The 16,394-nt window shown below is 54.7% G+C and overlaps 1 protein-coding gene across 2 annotated transcripts in view; it reads right to left on the bottom strand.

Annotated features, from left to right (window-relative positions):
- TMEM132D (transmembrane protein 132D) overlaps positions 1 to 15,690 on the bottom strand; it is a 564,124-nt gene extending 548,434 nt beyond the window's left edge. For both annotated transcript variants that reach the window (XM_086681430.1, XM_086681429.1), the window contains exon 1: positions 15,416 to 15,690. In XM_086681430.1, the coding sequence (XP_086537556.1) occupies positions 15,416 to 15,494 (79 nt within the window). In that variant the 5' untranslated portion in view covers positions 15,495 to 15,690. The remainder of the gene's footprint in view (positions 1 to 15,415) is intronic.
- Positions 15,691 to 16,394: the final 704 nt, after the last annotated feature.

Genomic DNA, 16,394 nt, shown 5'->3' with positions numbered 1-16,394 from the left:
TCCCTACGAGAAACCTTTTAAAACTATGTACCCCCTCGCACGTATAAAAAATGATCCGTATTGTTTCTTATCAGCGTTCCAACAGTTGCTAAGGATAAAGTTTCTAGTGTGTTGTAAATCTTGACATTTAAGATTAAACCGTTATATCACTCTCTTAAATATCTCCACTGGGATATAAATAACAGAATGCCCTGACACCCACCACCATCCATTTATAAAACCCATGAAGAGCTCTCCATTAACAACCAGAAATGTGCCGTTGTTCCCTTTTCTCCCGAACTCCTATTTCCGTTCTACTGCCTCACAGAATTTTATCCTAATGTAACGTACCGTACTCTTGAAAATAATGTATCCATTATCCCACTGTACCTTTTTACAACAAAAAAATCTATGTGGATACACACAGAACTTAAACTTTTTTTTGTCTCTTCTCACCGTAAGAGTCTCAGTACTCAAAAAGGTCTTCAAGTTGGCACTATTACAATTATGACTGGGGCACAAAACAGCATAAATGTCTCCCATTTCCATACATAACTTTTTTTAACAAAAAGCAATTCTCCTCCTGTAAATGTACCTCTTAATGCGCTATATGGGGTGGGAGTATTCTGCTGTCTTGACCAAAGGAATTGTCTCACTGTACTCGCGGGACAGTGGAGGTTTTAATGCCCGTAAGAAATGAATCACAGTTAAGACCGTAGATGGAGAAGAACCTTTCTATCTTACAGTCAAAGCTGTGTGTGTGTGTGTGTGTGTGTGTGTGTGTGTGTGAGAGAGAGAGAGAGAGAGAGAGAGAGAGAGAGAGAGAGAGAGGTGTAGACAGACAGACACACAAGATAACAGGCCTAACTGTAAATCTGGAGAGATCAAGTTAAAGAGTGAATACTACACCTGAAGCTAGGGAAACCTTGTATGTCAACTATAGTAAAAAAAAAAAAAAAAAAAAAAGATGACATTTAAGAGCAAATGCACGGGCCACCTGGGTGGCTCAGTCGGTTGAACGTCCCACATTGGCTCAGGTCATGAACTCACAGTTTGTGAGTTCGAGCCCCACATCAGGCTCTGTGCCGACAGCACAGAGCCCGCTTTGGATTCTCCGCCCCCTCTCTCTCTGCCCCTCTCTTGCATGCATTCTCTCAATAAAATAAAAAAACAAACATAAACGAGCGAATGCACGCAGAAGTTAAGGATCTGTGAACTCGTAACCTTTCAAACACCCCCAATGAACTCCTCCCAGAAGGTCTCTGCCTTAGGCTCCCCCCATGCATACATCCTATTTCAAGGACACACTGCTCCAAACAAACAGCGTAAATGAAAGGGAGGACTGACACCACCCGAGCTGCTCGTGCCCCCACCGCCAGGGCCCGGGGAGATCACATCCAACACACGTGGGCTGTCTGTATTTCGTTTCCCCGCTTTTGGTGGACACGGACGACAGAGAAGTCGTCCTCTGTCCTACAAAACAGCACTTCCAGCCCAGGACAATGGTGACAGGTGTGGGCCCCACAGCTGCTGCGTACGTCGCTGGAGCCACCTGTCACCACGCAGAAACATCCATCAAGGGGAGCAGAAAAACCCACATTTTTATGAAGATCTCCTGATTTCAAAATACTGACGAGACATTCGTTGTGGCAGCCACATGAGACGGACCTGCGGACCACAGTCTCGACCTGACTCCCGTCCACCCAGAGCCACACCCCGGACATAAGGTACACAAGGCAAGAGAGGGCTTTTTTTTTTTCTATCTGGTAAAGACATGACACACCCTGTTTCTCTCTTCTACCTCCTTCAGATTCACGAGGCCTGTGTTTAAGTTTAAATTGCACAAGAATATGGGGCGCCTGGGTGGCTCCGTCGGTTGAGCGTCCGACTTCGGCTCAGGTCATGATCTCACAGTTCGTGAGTTCGAGCCCCGCGTCGGGCTCTGTGCGGACAGCTCGGAGCCTGGAGCCTGCTCCCAATTCTGTGTCTCTCTCTCTCTGACCCTCCCCCCTTCATGCTCTGTCTCTCTCTGCCTCATAAATAAACATTAAATTGTACAAGAATAGTGACAATGCCCCCTTCCCATCAAAAATCCCTTTACCGCAACCAAAACAATTCCAGGAAAATCACTGCGGAATAGTGAAAATGAGACATTCGGCCCCGACCCACCCTACAAGCCGTTTTCCTTTCGAAAGCCTAAATAGTAGGCTATCTGGAATTCAGAACACCTTGGAAACTGTGTCTCTACAGGAGAAACCCGAGCCCCTGCCGTCAGAGCCAAACTCCGCACAGAAACCAAGAAGAACACACCCTTGGTGACGCATTGGGACCAGACGCCCAGAACTCGCTAAGCTTCACGCGGGTGGCCGCACCCCTAAACTGCCGTTCCCTTCCCAACACACAGCTGCTCCCTGAAAACGCAAACGATACCGTCTGAGTGGGTCTCTCTCCCTTCCAACAGAATTCCCCGGGCCTTCGGGGACCTCACGTTTCAAAATATTGAATGCTTGTAAAACAAGCAATTGCGCGTTTTGATGCCTGCTTTTAACGGCACATAATGCAAATATTTAATCACAGCAGTAATTCCTATTGTGCATAGTTTTTACATCTAATTAAGGACTCTGAAAAATTACAACCATTGGAAACAAGAGCCTTCATCACATTTACACACTGGAAGGGAGAGAGAGTCACTTCTCTGGGAGGGGACAGTTCTGTACGGAGAGCTGTCACCTGAGCAGGAACCCAAAATTCCCCGTAAGGTTAAATATTGGAGACCGTGTGAGCATTTTCATTTTAGGTTTAAAACTGCAAAGACCGTACGTGTGGAATATCGCTCTTACAGTGAACATCCAGCATCCACGATCCTTTTGAGTAACGGCATTCCAAATTATACGTATCATGCTCTCCCCATTCTCATACCAGCTGATTTGGGTGGATTCCCACTCCTGGCTCTGCCTAAGGAGGCTCATGGGGCAGTGTGGCCTCTCCAGAGCAGGTCCAGAACTTTGATGGAACTGTGAAAGGAAATGTTCTTTCTTTTTAGCGAATTTTGGGTAAGAAGATTTAATTCTGAGCTGGGAAGCATCCTGCCTAAATGAGGGGCAGTGTCTCTAAGAACAGAAGCAATACAGTCAAAGAGGAGCAGAGAGGCTCTAGGGCCTTGAGGCATCACACACGCACCTGGATCAAGCCTTGCCTGATGCCAGCTTACCCACAGAACTTCCCTTACAGGAAGCAGCATGTTTCTTTCTCCCTTCCGGCAGAGACTGTGAGTACTCACCACGCGTAGGGACACGTGCTGCTCTACATTTTCCAGCCCCCACCCCTGCGGTCAGAGGGAGGCCTCGCTTCTAAGTGCCGGTCAGTGGGAGGTGCGCATTAAGTAGTGAAGCCAGTTCCGAATCTGGACTTTCAAAGCATCCCACGTGATCCTCTGGCCCTCTCTTCCCCTCCCGTGATGCCTTCAGAGGCCGTGTGCTCCGAGCGGCATAACAAGAAGGTGGAGGCAGGTCAACTAGGCTCTAAGTGAACAACAAGTAACCCTTTCTCAAATTAATCCACCAAGACGCGGGCATTTGCTTACCCCTGTACCGCGGCTGGCCTATCCTCACTCCTGTACCCCCCAGGCAACCCGAAAGCTTTGTTTCATGCCTGCAACACAAACATGTCCAACTACCAATCAGTACAAAGTGCCGCCTTAAGTAAATCTCAGGTAGAACGTTTCTGTTCAACCCACAGGTTCTGGGAGACTGTCCTATGCCTCGTTTTACATTCCAGAAGGGGGTCGTCCCAGCCCGAGACCTGCTCTGATTCCTCCCTTGACAGCACCTGTTAAATGCTGACTGGGAACAGTAACCTAGAGAGAGGCCCTTGGGATGACAAAACGGAACCGGTCCTCTTGAGGGTCTCCTGCTCAAAGAAACACAAGGACTACGTTCAAATCCTAGAAGGCAGAGGGATTGCCTAGAAAACCCAGAATCAAATCAGCTACGGATTGAGCATTTCTTTCCCAACGCCATGATAAGGAATGTCAGAAACACACAGGCAGACTTCTTGCTTCCTTTTTTTTTTTTTTTTTTTTGTTAATGTTTCTTTGTTTTGGGGAGAGAGAGAGAGACAGAGACAGAGACAGAGACAGAGACGGAGACAGAATGTGAGTGGGGCAGGGGCAGAGAGAGAGGGAGACACAGAATCCAAAGCAGGCTCCAGGCTCCGAGCTGCCAGCACAGAGCCCGACACGGGGCTCGAGCTCACAGACCGTGAGATCACGACCTGAGCTGAAGTCGGACGGTCAAGGGACTGAGCCCCCCAGGCGCCCCTCTTGCCTCTGTCCTATAGCCCTCTTGGGAAGAGAAAACTAACAAGGGTGAGATACTCCAACATGACTCTCTCGGCAACATCAATAGCGTCAAAAATCGACTTTAACACAGCGCGAGTTTCTCTGGATTCCAAAGATCGGAACATTTATCACCAATTCCAGATCCCTTCGGAGTTGCCTTCTTGAGTCCTGTTAACCAGCCCGGCAGGAACCTCCTGGAACCAGGGTTCAGGGCTGGCTCAGGTACTGGGGGCCCCGGGAAGCAGCAGCATCCAGTCCCCGGGCCCCCAGGTCCCGGGAGGAGGGCACTGGTGAAGGCGGGCTCTGGGCCAGAAAGGGAGCAGACTGTGGCTAGGGGTCTCCCCACCCCCCACCCCCACTGGTCCTTCAGCAAACTGGGCCCCCAGGGCGCCCTGCGGGTCTACACACACAACCCAGCAAGCCCCCCTCCACCGGACAGAGCCTGCGGCCAGCAGCTAAGAATCCTGGCCAACACAGAGCAAGCGGAGTCCGCAGGAAAGAGATTCCAAAGGGCTATTCGGGGGACACCAAGGACGCATCCTTCCTCTCACCCCATAATCAGAGAGCGTGTCCATTCCTGTACTGATCACACTGCTCTACCAGAGACGGTTATGACTGTGTCCCACACTTCCCTGCATCATCTCGACGGCAGAACTGACTTCATAGTCCTTTCTGCCTCCTGAGAACCTAGCTCACCGATAGGTAAACAACAGCCCTCAGTGCCCAGGGCCGGTGGCATTCCTTGCCGGAGATAAAAAGTCAGAACTGGGTAGATCACAGCCTGAACTTGAATATTCTCTGCTGTGTGTGGGCAGCGGGACTCTCTCAAATGCCATCAAAGTCACAGAACCGTGAAATTCCAGATTCGCTTATGTAATGGTGATTCCCAAACAGCATGTCCTAGAGGGGACCTCATCTTCCCGGCCAACAAAATAGCATCCTACCCGCCTTTTCCCTTTCCCTTTCCCCTCTCCTTCCTTCTTTAAATCCAAGTTAGTTAACATACAGTATAATAATGGTTTCAGAAACACAATCTAGTGATTCATCGCTTACATGTGACACCCAGGGCTCATCCCAACAAGTGTCCTCAGTGCCCATCCCCCATCTAGCCCATCCCCTCACTCACCTCCCCTCCAGCAACCCTCAGTTTGGTCTCTGTATTTAAGAGTCTCTTATGGTTGGTCTGCCTCTCGGTTTTGTATTATTTTTCCTTCTCTTCCCTTATGTCCATCTGTTGAGTTTCTCAAATTCCACGGAGGAGTGAAGTCCTATGATATCTGTCTTTCTCTAACTAATTTCGCTTAGCATAATACCCTCTAGTTCCATCCACGTTGTTGCAAATGGCAAGATTTCATTCTTTTTCATCGCCGAGTAGTATTCCACTGTGTGTGTGTGTGTGTGTGTGTGTGTGTGTGTGTGTGTGTGTGTGTATTTACCCCTTCGTCACTTGATGGACATTTGGGCTCTCTCCATACTTCGTCTATTGTCGATAGCGCTGCTATAAACTTTGGGGTGCACGTGCCCCCTCGACTCAGCATTTTTGGGTCCTTGGGTTAAATACCTAGTAGTGCAATTGCTGAGTCGCGGGGTAGTTCTATTTGTAACTTTTTGAGGAACCTCCACACTGTTTTCCAGAGGGGCTGCACCAGTTTGCATTCCCACCAACGATGCAAAAGAGATCCTCTCTCTCGGCATCCTCGCCAACATCTCTTGTTGCCTGAGTTGTCTTAAACACATTTTCTTAACACATTTGCCTTGTTCCTCCTCCCCTGAAACCACTATCGCTCTATCTCCAAGTCACCTGCTGACTAATGACCAAGGAGGCTCCGGGTCGCAGCCCTCTTCACAAAGCGTGCCCGCAGAATGCTTGCCGTAAGCAAGTCTGGACCTTCCTCTCTGGCCACAGACTGTGTCACCTCAGCCACTGCAACCCCACAGCCTCCAGGCGCCGAAGCACCTCGGGGCACCGGACCACACTGTGGGGAAAACAGAGCGTGGGGCACTGGGAGCCACATCCGCAAAGAGCAGTGGCTTCCACGTGACGCATTCACAGTGGTTTCCAGGGACACTCGAGGCACTCGGCAAAGTTCATGGGTACCGCACACATGGACACGTGCCGTCACCAAGGGCATCACGGTTCCACGAAACCAATGCTCTCAGGTGCGAGGGAGACAACTGTGCAAAACCTGTGCGACAAGGGACAGACGGCCCTTCTGGAAACAGGAATTCTACCCGTACTACGTGGCCAGGGACTAAACTGCCATAAATCTACCCAAAAAAGTAACTCAAAGCAAAAATTATGCACGAGGATAATTATTTCCTTAGAACAGTGGAAAACAAGAAATTCTGGAAATGTCCAGCAAGAGCTAAAACCTTTAAGCCATGATGCATATAAGTACGTTCACGGTAGGTTTTTATTTATTTATTTTTTTAACGTTTATTTATTTTTGAGAGAGACATAAACAGAGCCCAAGCAGGCTCCAGGCTCCCAGCTGTCAGCACAGAGCCCGACGCGGGGCTCGAACTCAAGAACCGTGAGATCATGACCTGCGAAGTCAGACGCTGCACCGACTGAGTCCCCCAGGCGCCCAAGTTCACGGTACGTGTTTAAGACATGGAAATATTTACGTGAACATACAGCTCAAAAGAGTGCAGAACGCAAACTACGTGTAGCATCCACAGTATGAACACAATGATTCAAAGAACCCACGGAAAACAACTAGGATGAGACACATCACAACAGGAAACGGCCGTCCTTGGGCAAGGAGACTGTGTTTACCTCTCTGTCCTCTCAAAATTAGCTTGAAGTAGCTGCCATGGAAGAAGCAGGTGAGGAAGCAGACAGGAGGAGGCGAGGACACAGGCAGGAAACAAGATAAAGCCAAGGAGAAAGCTGATGTAAGAGACGTGTCACTTGCTTACAAAGAGCAAACGTGGCTCAGAAGAGCCCCAGGAGTTGGAGCAAAGAGAGACACTTAGAAACTCACTTACAAAATTCGTGGTGTCCACAGGATAAAGTGCAAACCATTTCTCAGGATAAACACAGCTTTTTTTTTCCCCGCCCCCCCCAACCCCCCCCCCCCTCCCGAAGTACTAAGACCTAGCAAGTATTTCTCAGGAAAGGCACTGAGGAAAGGGATCGTGTTCTAATAGCCAAACTCCTTGCACCACCACTCCACTCGGCCGCCCACGGTGACACAATCCTCACGGGCACCCCGAGCCCCTCCCACGCGTTGCAGCTCGGGCGGGGGGGGGGGGCACGTTGTGTGGCCCTGGGGTCAGTGTGCCACACGCATCCCGCCCGCCCCATTTGCTAGACGGTTCCCACGTCGGGACGAGCCGGGACAGAGCACGTGCCCGTCTGCAGCCAGAGCCAGCGTCCGTGTGCCCGAGACAGTAACGCTCACCTGGGAAGGGCTGGCTGGGGACCCCGGGACACCACCACCCCAGCCATCTGCCACCATGGAGCGGCCAGACCCACCGCGCCCGGCGCGGCCCGTGTCTGCTCTTCACCGTGTCCCCAGGGGCACCAGCCACATGGCCACCCTCAGTCCCCAACCTCAGCGAGCCAGAAATGTCCGTTTCTTCCTCCTGACGGCAGGGACCCCGTGTCCGTCTGGAGTCCTCGTTTCACTCAGAGGCCAAACAAAGTCTCCGTCAACACCCCCCTAGTGGTTCCAGGGACCGGGTCTAGGTTCCGGAAGCCCAGCAAACCAGAAGGGTTCATTCCCACCACAGCCTTCGCCGTGTGTCCAAATGGCATCTGGTCCCCTGCGGGCAGTCCCTGCAGACCTCGGCTGGACCTCCACGGTCTTTGTTTCTTTTTTACTTCTTTTACTGTTTATTTAGTTTGAGAGAAAAACAGAGCGTGAGCGGGGGAGGGGCAGAGAGGGAGACGGAGAATCTGAAGCAGATTCCAGGCTCTGAGCTGTCAGCACAGAGCCCGACGCGGGGCTCGAACCCACGAACCGTGAGATCACGACCTGAACCCGAGTCGGACGGACGTTCAACCAACTGAACCACCCAGGTGCCCCTGCACCCCCATGGTCTTGACCTCAGGGCCTCCTGAGGTCGCCCGTCCAGCCACGTCCGCACCACACCCAGCCGGGCAGGGAAACGTTCTGGGACTCCCAGCACCTCGAGGGAGCCCCCTGCCTGCTCACCGCGCAGAAATGTTTCCCCTCTGCCCCTCGCCCCCGACGTTCAGGGCACGCAGCCCCCACCTGTGACTCCCCAGTGCACCTGGGAAGACCCTGTGTGGCCTCCGTCACCGACGGCACATGGCGGTTCGGGGCGTCTCCGCTCAGCAATACCCTCTGCTCCCTTGGAGCCAAACGTCAGGCCCTTGGTCGCGCGCTTTCTGCCGCAGCGGCCTCCACGTGTCCCCTGCCTGAAGAGAGGGGTCCGGGGCGACCGGGAAGGGGGCCAGGCGGGGGAATCTGCAACATGGACCCACAGCCTCTCACTGCCCCACGGGCTAAGCGAGAAGGTGTCCCAACACCTTGCACCCCGACCAGCTACGTGCTCACTTCAGCGCCCCGCCTGCCCGGACGGCTTTCCCGACGAGACGCCAGCCTGAGGACGGTCATCTTGCCTACGTCGTGAATCTGCCTGGCGATTTCCCCCACCGACGTGCGAACTCGCAGTTTCTCACACCAACAGGAGAACGTCAAGTCCCCAAGAGCTAAAAACACCGTGAGACCGCCCGTCTTCTCAAACCCGGATCTGACGCTCCATCGAGACGCTTCACTGCAGGCAGAGAAGGCAGGATGTCCGTGCCCTCTCTGCTCTTTCCCTCGGCCACTGTGGTGCCATCTGCTCTGACAACACGTGCTCGAGTCTCTTTTCCAACACGTGTCGGGATTTTGTCTACCCTGAAGTTCACGGACTTGCCTCTTTGTGGATCGGGACACCGTTAAGCGGCGGGGCGTCCTGGGCGGTATTTCTGCGTCAAAGGAACCCTCAAAACCAGCGTCCCACAGCAGAAGTGGAAGAGACCGGCTGCGGGCTGTCGGGGGCCCCCCTCATTCCTTCCTAGAAGCAGGGTTTTCTTTAATGAATGACGAAAGCAATGCAGGTGCGTACTGAGCCTTTGGTCTCACGTCGGCACAAGCCCGCGGTGGGTCCCCATGATCCCCACCACCTCCCTGCCGCCGGCCTCCCCTCGAGACTCACTGCTCGGTCGGGCTTGGGGTGTGGCATCCGAGCCAACCTCACCGATTCACCCGTTCATGGGACACACCGTCCCCCTCTCGAAAGCAAATCGATACGTGTCTGTCTGCCTTCCGCCTACATGCTTCTGCCTCTTCCTTTACCTCTTCTCTAAAGAGCCACCCCCACGCCGTGTCCTGCAGGTCCCTCCCCCCCACACCTGGGGCCCAAGCATGCTGGTGACGTCAGTGATGTGAGTCAGAGTGTCACTTAACCCTTTGCGACAGTCTGGGAATTAAAAATCTACATTGGTAAGGATTAAGAGGTACTAACTACCAGTTATGAAGCAAATAAGTCGCGGGAAAGAAAAGCACAGCCTAAGGAAATCCAGGGGATACGGCTGGAGCGACGTCCTCCCACGGCGCCAGGCGGTGACCGCTGAGTCACACGCACGACGGTCGACTCTCCGTGTCGCCCACGCGACCCCACCCGGACACGGTACCCCCGCTCCGCCTCAACAGCGACCGTTAGGACATAAAATAAATGAGACAACTACCGAAGGCATGTTTAAAAATCTACACTTCAGCCCCTGTTCGGTACCATTTCCCATCGCTGCTGGAAAATTTCAGGCCGAAGAGATTACGGACGAGGACGTCCTTTCGCCCACCTGTTCAACACGGGTTTGAACTTACACGGGCACCGTTTTCAAGAACGACAGTACTGTCCTGGAAATAGACCGCATCACGGTTCCCTTGATAACGTTCTCCTGGCTCTGGCTCCCTTTGTCGTAAGAACGCGGTAAGAAGTTCACAGAACACGGAAACCCGCGCTCATCGACTGTGTCCGTGGTCCGTAAGCCTTCCGGTCAACGGCAAGCTACTGCTGGCAGCCAGATTTTGGGGAGTCAGAGTCCTAAGTGGAGCTTCTACTGCATAGGGGGGAGGTCGGCGACCCCATCCCTTGTGTTGTTCAAGGGCCAGATGTGTGGAGCACCAGCCATACACTAGGCTCTGAGCTACAAGTCGAACGAGGGCCTCTCTGTACTCAACGGTCACCGAGTCTGGAAGCACGAAAGAAGGGACTGGTTTTCAGGTGTTATGAACAACCACGAGCGGCCAAGCGCATGGGCTGATCAGAATCCAGACCCGGCCCGTTTCTCCTTGTGAGATCTCGTCTGAGCCTCACTTTCTGCATCTGTAAAATGGAGTTAATAACAAACCCCAACCAGTTAGGTTTATCTGAAAAGTCCCCCCAGAAATCATTGTCCTGAATCACTCAGCACAGCGGCCGTACAATAATTACTCCCAAAACTAGCCATCGCTATTATTGACCAAAGTATTTCCTACGGCACTTTGAATTACTGAAGGAAAAAGACAGACAGACAGACAAACAAACAAATACGCGATTAAATTATTTTACCCTCGGGCAAAGTGCCTTTCGGGGGTATTCCACAGTCTTGAGCATACTTGAACACTGATTGTATCTTTGCAAGGTTCAAAGAACCATACCACGTACTGGAGAGAAATCAAAGCTACGTAGAAAAATACACAGTGTGGCCCCTAGAGGAACTTAGAGTTTGGGACAGGAGAATCTAGGTTTAGAATGTAACCCCCAGAAAAGGTTGAAAACGGACGCGCAAAAGGTATCTGTGTCCAAATCCCTTGCACACCTGTGTGTCACCTTATGGGGGGGCGGGCAGAGGGGTCTTTGCGGGTGCGATTGAGCAGGATGGGAGATGATGTGGATTGTTCTGGTTGGTTCCCCTGCAAGTGCGTGCTTCTACAGGGAGGCGGGGAGACTTTACACACAGACACAGAGAGGAGAGGCTGAGAACGGAGCGGAGAGGCGGGTAGCACCAGCCAGGAAGACTGCAGTGAGGCTGCCGGTGGCCAGGTCTGCGGGCAGGCGGCCACCAGAAGCTGGAGGAGGCAAGACACGATCTCCCTTGGAGCCTTCGGCTGACAGCTTGATTTCAGCCCTGCGATATTAAGTTTGGACACCTAGCCTCCAACACTGCGAGAGAATAAATTTCTGTTTGTTAAGTCCCCACGTCTGTGGTAATTTGTGAGTGGAAGGATGGATGGAGGGAGGGATGGATGGAAGGGGGGGAGGGAGGAAGGAAGGAAGGGAGGGAGGGAGGAAGGGAGGGAGGGAGAAAGGGAGGAAGGAAGGAAGGAAGGAAGGAAGGAAGGAAGGAAGGAAGGAAGGGAGGGAGGAAGGGAGGGAGGAAAAGGATGGCTAGATGGATAGCCTGATGAACAGAAAGACAGATGAATGGGTAACGACCGGTTCAATGAACGGAGGAGTGGCTTCAAGGGACAGATGACACAGAAACATAGGGTAGTAGAAGCTTCTGCAGTAGGGTGTTTTTGGAGCTTTTGTTTTGTTTTTCTTTTTTTTCTTGGCTACCGAAATGGAACCAATTAAACAGATCCTCATACTCGGAATTCTACCTTTCTTTGCGTGTAAGTATTTGTTATAAAACCGTATCTGTTGTTTAACTTTTCTAATTCGGAGGAAATGAAAGTTAATGATCCCCCTGTTCCCCAGCCCTTTTTTTTTTTTAATTTTTTTTCAACGTTATTTATTTATTTTTGGGACAGAGAGAGACGGAGCATGAACGGGGGAGGGGCAGAGAGAGAGGGAGACACAGAATCGGAAACAGGCTCCAGGCTCTGAGCCATCCGCCCAGAGCCTGACGCGGGGCTCGAACTCACGGACCGCGAGATCGTGACCTGGCTGAAGTCGGATGCTTAACCGACTGCGCCACCCAGGCGCCCCCCCAGCCCTTTAACATTGACCTGTGTAAGCAGCAGAGTCCCCCCACGTCTCCGCCTCTCACACAGGCACCGGCCAGGTCCCTCCTGGATAGTTCTGCCTCCCGGCCAAGCCCGGACAAGGGGCGGCTGTAAACCAGAGCTGTTTCCAGTCCAAGGCTGTACCGGATTTCTCCTGACACTCCCTCCACGGAGGCGGGGGTGCTCCCCTCTCCGACACCCCTCTCTGGTCCTGAGACGGGACCTGCATCGCTGCAGTGGCTCCTCTCCCAGCCCCCAGGGTCGCTGAGGGTCCGCTTCTCACTGCCACGTACAGGAGAACCCACCCTGGAGGACGCAGGTGCGGGTCACGACAAGCAACCTCGATGCGGTGACCTTCCTGTGTTCGTGGAAACGTGCCCGCTCCCCGCCCAACTCCCGTGTTCTCATTCCTTTGTCTTGTCAGCCCCCACTTTCCATATCGCTGCCCCCCCCACCCTGGAAATGAACAGCAGCGTATAAAAACACAGTGCTGGTTCACGTCAAGTTCCCAACAGGACTAGACCTACATGTAAGACATAAGCGCTCTGGCAACCGGACAGAAGACCATTCTCCAGGGAAGTCTGGGACCAGAGGACAACGTGGCCAGTCACTTACTGACCTCATGATATCATCTCTAGGTCCCCAGGATAGAAGTACAAACAGCCGAGGGCCTGGGTGGCTCAGCTGGTTGAGCGTCTGACTTTGGCTCGGGTCATGACCTCACTTTTCGTGGGTTCGAGCCCCGCGTCGGGCTCTGTGCTGACAGCTGGGAGCCTGGAGCCTGCTTCGGATTCTGTGTCTCCCTCTCTCTCTGCCCCTCCCCCACTCACACTCTGTCTCTCTCTCTCTCAAAAATAAACATTAAAAAAAAAGTTTTTTAAAGGAGTACAAACAACGAAGCTTTATTTTTACTTGCTTTTCAATCCATAGAAGAGTGGGTTTGCTCTGTGACCAATCCTCGCCTGCTCACGAATTACGTGAGGTTCTAGGACATCAGCCTGGAATTAAAACCTGCATTTCTGTTCATTCAAGGATTCATATTTGGAAAGAATGAGAGCGATACGGTAAAAGCAACAACACGCTGAAGCAGATATTCAATATTTGGAAGTAATCTCCGTTTTTTCATCGGCCCCAGACCCACCGGGCACTTTGGGTTACGTGCACGTGTCCGTGCGTGTGCAGACCTACATTCGCTTCCAATTAAAATCCTTCAAAACAGAGTCCATATTCGATGTCAAGCTGGTCTAAACCTTTCAGGTGGTCAAAGAATCTCAGGGGAGAAATGCCATGTGCAGACGCGAGCCAGAACGAGCCATCCCTGCATTTAGAAATCACATCTGCACCAGGATATTTTATATAACATGATGGCATGGCGGGGGGGGTCACACTTTTTTCTGTTCTTCGGTATATTGGGAAAAATCACTGAATTACCGATCTCAGGCTCAGCTCTGTGCTTGCCGCTGTAGGAAAATCCACACAGCACTGACTCACTTCTGAACAGTTTGGCTGAGTTAAGGTCTCTAAATTCAACACACAAAATATGCCTGCCACATGCTGGGCTGATGGCATCATTTCACACGCTGAGACTCCCCCCCCGCCCACCCCCACCTCGCACAGGCCCTTGTTTTAAGGACATTTTTCAGGGTTTCCACTTGAAAAAGTTGAATGGCATCGGGGAAAATACAGTCTTCTCCAACACTGCTCAATCTCATAAAGAAATCAGTAACGGAGCTACGTACATACCCAAGGAAACGTGAGAGTTAAGTCATATTTACCCAGCTATTCTGGACCTTTCTCAACAACATAAAAACAGAGAAGCCTCTTCCTTTCAGAAAATCAAGTGACAACCAATAAAGAAATATGCCTCACAGCCATATGCAAGACCGCTGCTGTTGCTGTGAATTGGGTTTGTTTTTTTTTCTTTAACCTCGCGTCTGCCTGGGTTGGATTCACTGAATTCATCAACCTTGTCTTTGGTTCCGTGTGCACACCATAAACCCCAGAGGCCCTGGTCCTCGGGACTGCTCTAACTCCTAATTAGGAGCCGTGAACCCGCTCCAACAGCACTTGAAAAGACGGCGAGCGGGGTGGGCGACCCTCCCCTCCCCGGACCACAGCAAGCGAACGGTCCTCGTCTGGCCTCCGATCCCGGCCTTCCTCACCTCCGCGATTCTGCAAGAGCTCGCAGAGATTTCCTGTCATTAAAAGGCTCTGTGCATGACAAGTGGCTTTGAAGTTTCGGAGCTCTCCTCTCGAAAATCTTTTCAGAAAAAAAATCTGTCGACGGGGATTGGGGGGCACCCACTGGAGCCTGGCACGAATCTCCACTTTCCTCCTAACATGATTCCCCGCAGGAGGCAGGCGCTGGGAGGGAACCGCTCACAGAACCGAGAGTCCGGATCGATAAGGAGAAAGAATTGCTGCTACTTTCCACCGTCTCCTGCGTGAACCACGTTAACTCGTCCTTCAAGGAATTAGCGCCCTGAGCCTCCAAAGCGGCTGCTGGATGCGGGTCTGGGTGCTGACTGCAGGGGAAGGGGGCACACGGGGCAGGGGTCCCTGCCCGCACTCAAGGCTCCGGGTCGGGGCCCTGCTGACAAGTTGCGGTCAGAACTCCGCGGCGAGGCCGTGCCGACGCTGGCGCGGCCCCGCGGCCCCGGAGGGCGGGAGCCTCGACCCCGCAGGACACCCCTCCCCGAGGTCCTGGGGGCAGTGGGGTCACTCCGGGGCCCCGTTTTCGGCAGCCTGCCAGGCACTGAATGCATTCCCGTACACAGGAGGGCTCTGGAATGCTTTCCTCACAGGTCGGCGCCGGCAGGGAACGCGCCAGGTGCACGCTCCGGGGCCCTTCCAGGTCATTCCAAGCCCCCTCCCCCGGCAGGGCCCGCCTCCCCTCCCCTCTGCGGCTTCTCCGCGGCCCCCTCCCCCGACGCAGGGCTATTTTTCCCGGCGTCCGTCGCCAGTCTCCCCGGGGACCTCGCGGCCAAGTCCCCCCGGGAGGGACCCGCAGCAAGAGGGGCCGCCGGCGCGCGTGCACACGCGCACACGACACCCACGCCCTCCGTCCCGGCCACCCCAGCCACGCGCGCTCCCGCACCCTCACTCGCGGCAAAGTTAGTCCCGGGCCGGAGGCGGCGGCGGCGCTCACCTTTGGAGAGCAGGGCGGCCAGGCTGATGAGCACGGGGGACCAGCGGTGCCACGGCGTCCCCATCTCAGAAGGGCACATCCCGGAGACCCGAGCGCGGCTCCTCGGCTCCCGGCGCCGTCGGGGCGCGGACCAGCGGCCGCCGGGCCCGGGTTGGCCCCGGGGCTGGGGGGGGGGGGGTGGGGAGGGCGGCTAGGGGCGCGAGCAGCCGCGGGGCCCTGCGCCCTCCGCCCGCCAGCCCATGGCCGGCCGGGCGACGACCGCGCGCGGCTCCGGACTGGCTCCCCCGAGGCCGGCGCGCGCCGCAAACCCCACCCCTCGCCCCCGCCGGGCGCCTCGCTCGGGTCCGCGCGGGGTCGGGCCTCCCGCTCGGCGGGCGAGGGGGGCCGCCTCGGGAGCGCGGGAGCCGGCTAGCGCGCGCGGGCGGCGGGGCGGCGGGGCTGCGGCGGCGCGGGGGCCCCCGGGGGGCTGGCCGGGCGCGCGGGGGGGCGCGGGGCGCGCGGGCGCACGGTCCCCATGCCGCCCGCGCCCGAAGTTTGGCGGCGCCGCCCCCGCGCGCCCGGCTCCGGCCCCCGCCCGCGGCCCCGGCGCGCGGAGCGCACGGCCGGCTCGGGAGACGCGGCCCCGGCGCGCGGAGGAGCGGCCGCCGGCTCGGGGACCCGCGCGGTGGCCCCGCTCGGCCGACACCGCAGCCGGCGCGGAGCCGAGCGCCGCCGAGCCCTGCGCGCCTGGGAGGTTGGGGCGTGGGGGGTGGGCTTCGCCTTCCGAATTTGTCTGTTTTTGAAAAGCCCCACCCTTTCGGAGTGACAGCCGTGAGCCCCAATCCGCGAAGTAGGGTCCACCTCTCCCCCCTCCCCAACCCCGGGGCCGCCCGCTCGCCCCGCCCTCGCCGTCCCCCGCTCCTCCCCGCGGGTGCGGCTGGGAGGGGTTGCCGGAGGCGGCTGGAAACCCCGCCCGCCCGGAGCGCCCCGAGCCGGCCGC

Source organism: Puma concolor, chromosome D3 (genome assembly GCF_028749965.1).
Source record: "Puma concolor isolate L17-30 chromosome D3, mPumCon1.1.hap2, whole genome shotgun sequence".
Lineage (NCBI taxonomy): Eukaryota > Metazoa > Chordata > Mammalia > Carnivora > Felidae > Puma > Puma concolor.
The sequence above is the reverse complement of the archived record's forward strand: the minus strand, read 5'-3'. Positions and strand labels throughout refer to the sequence as shown.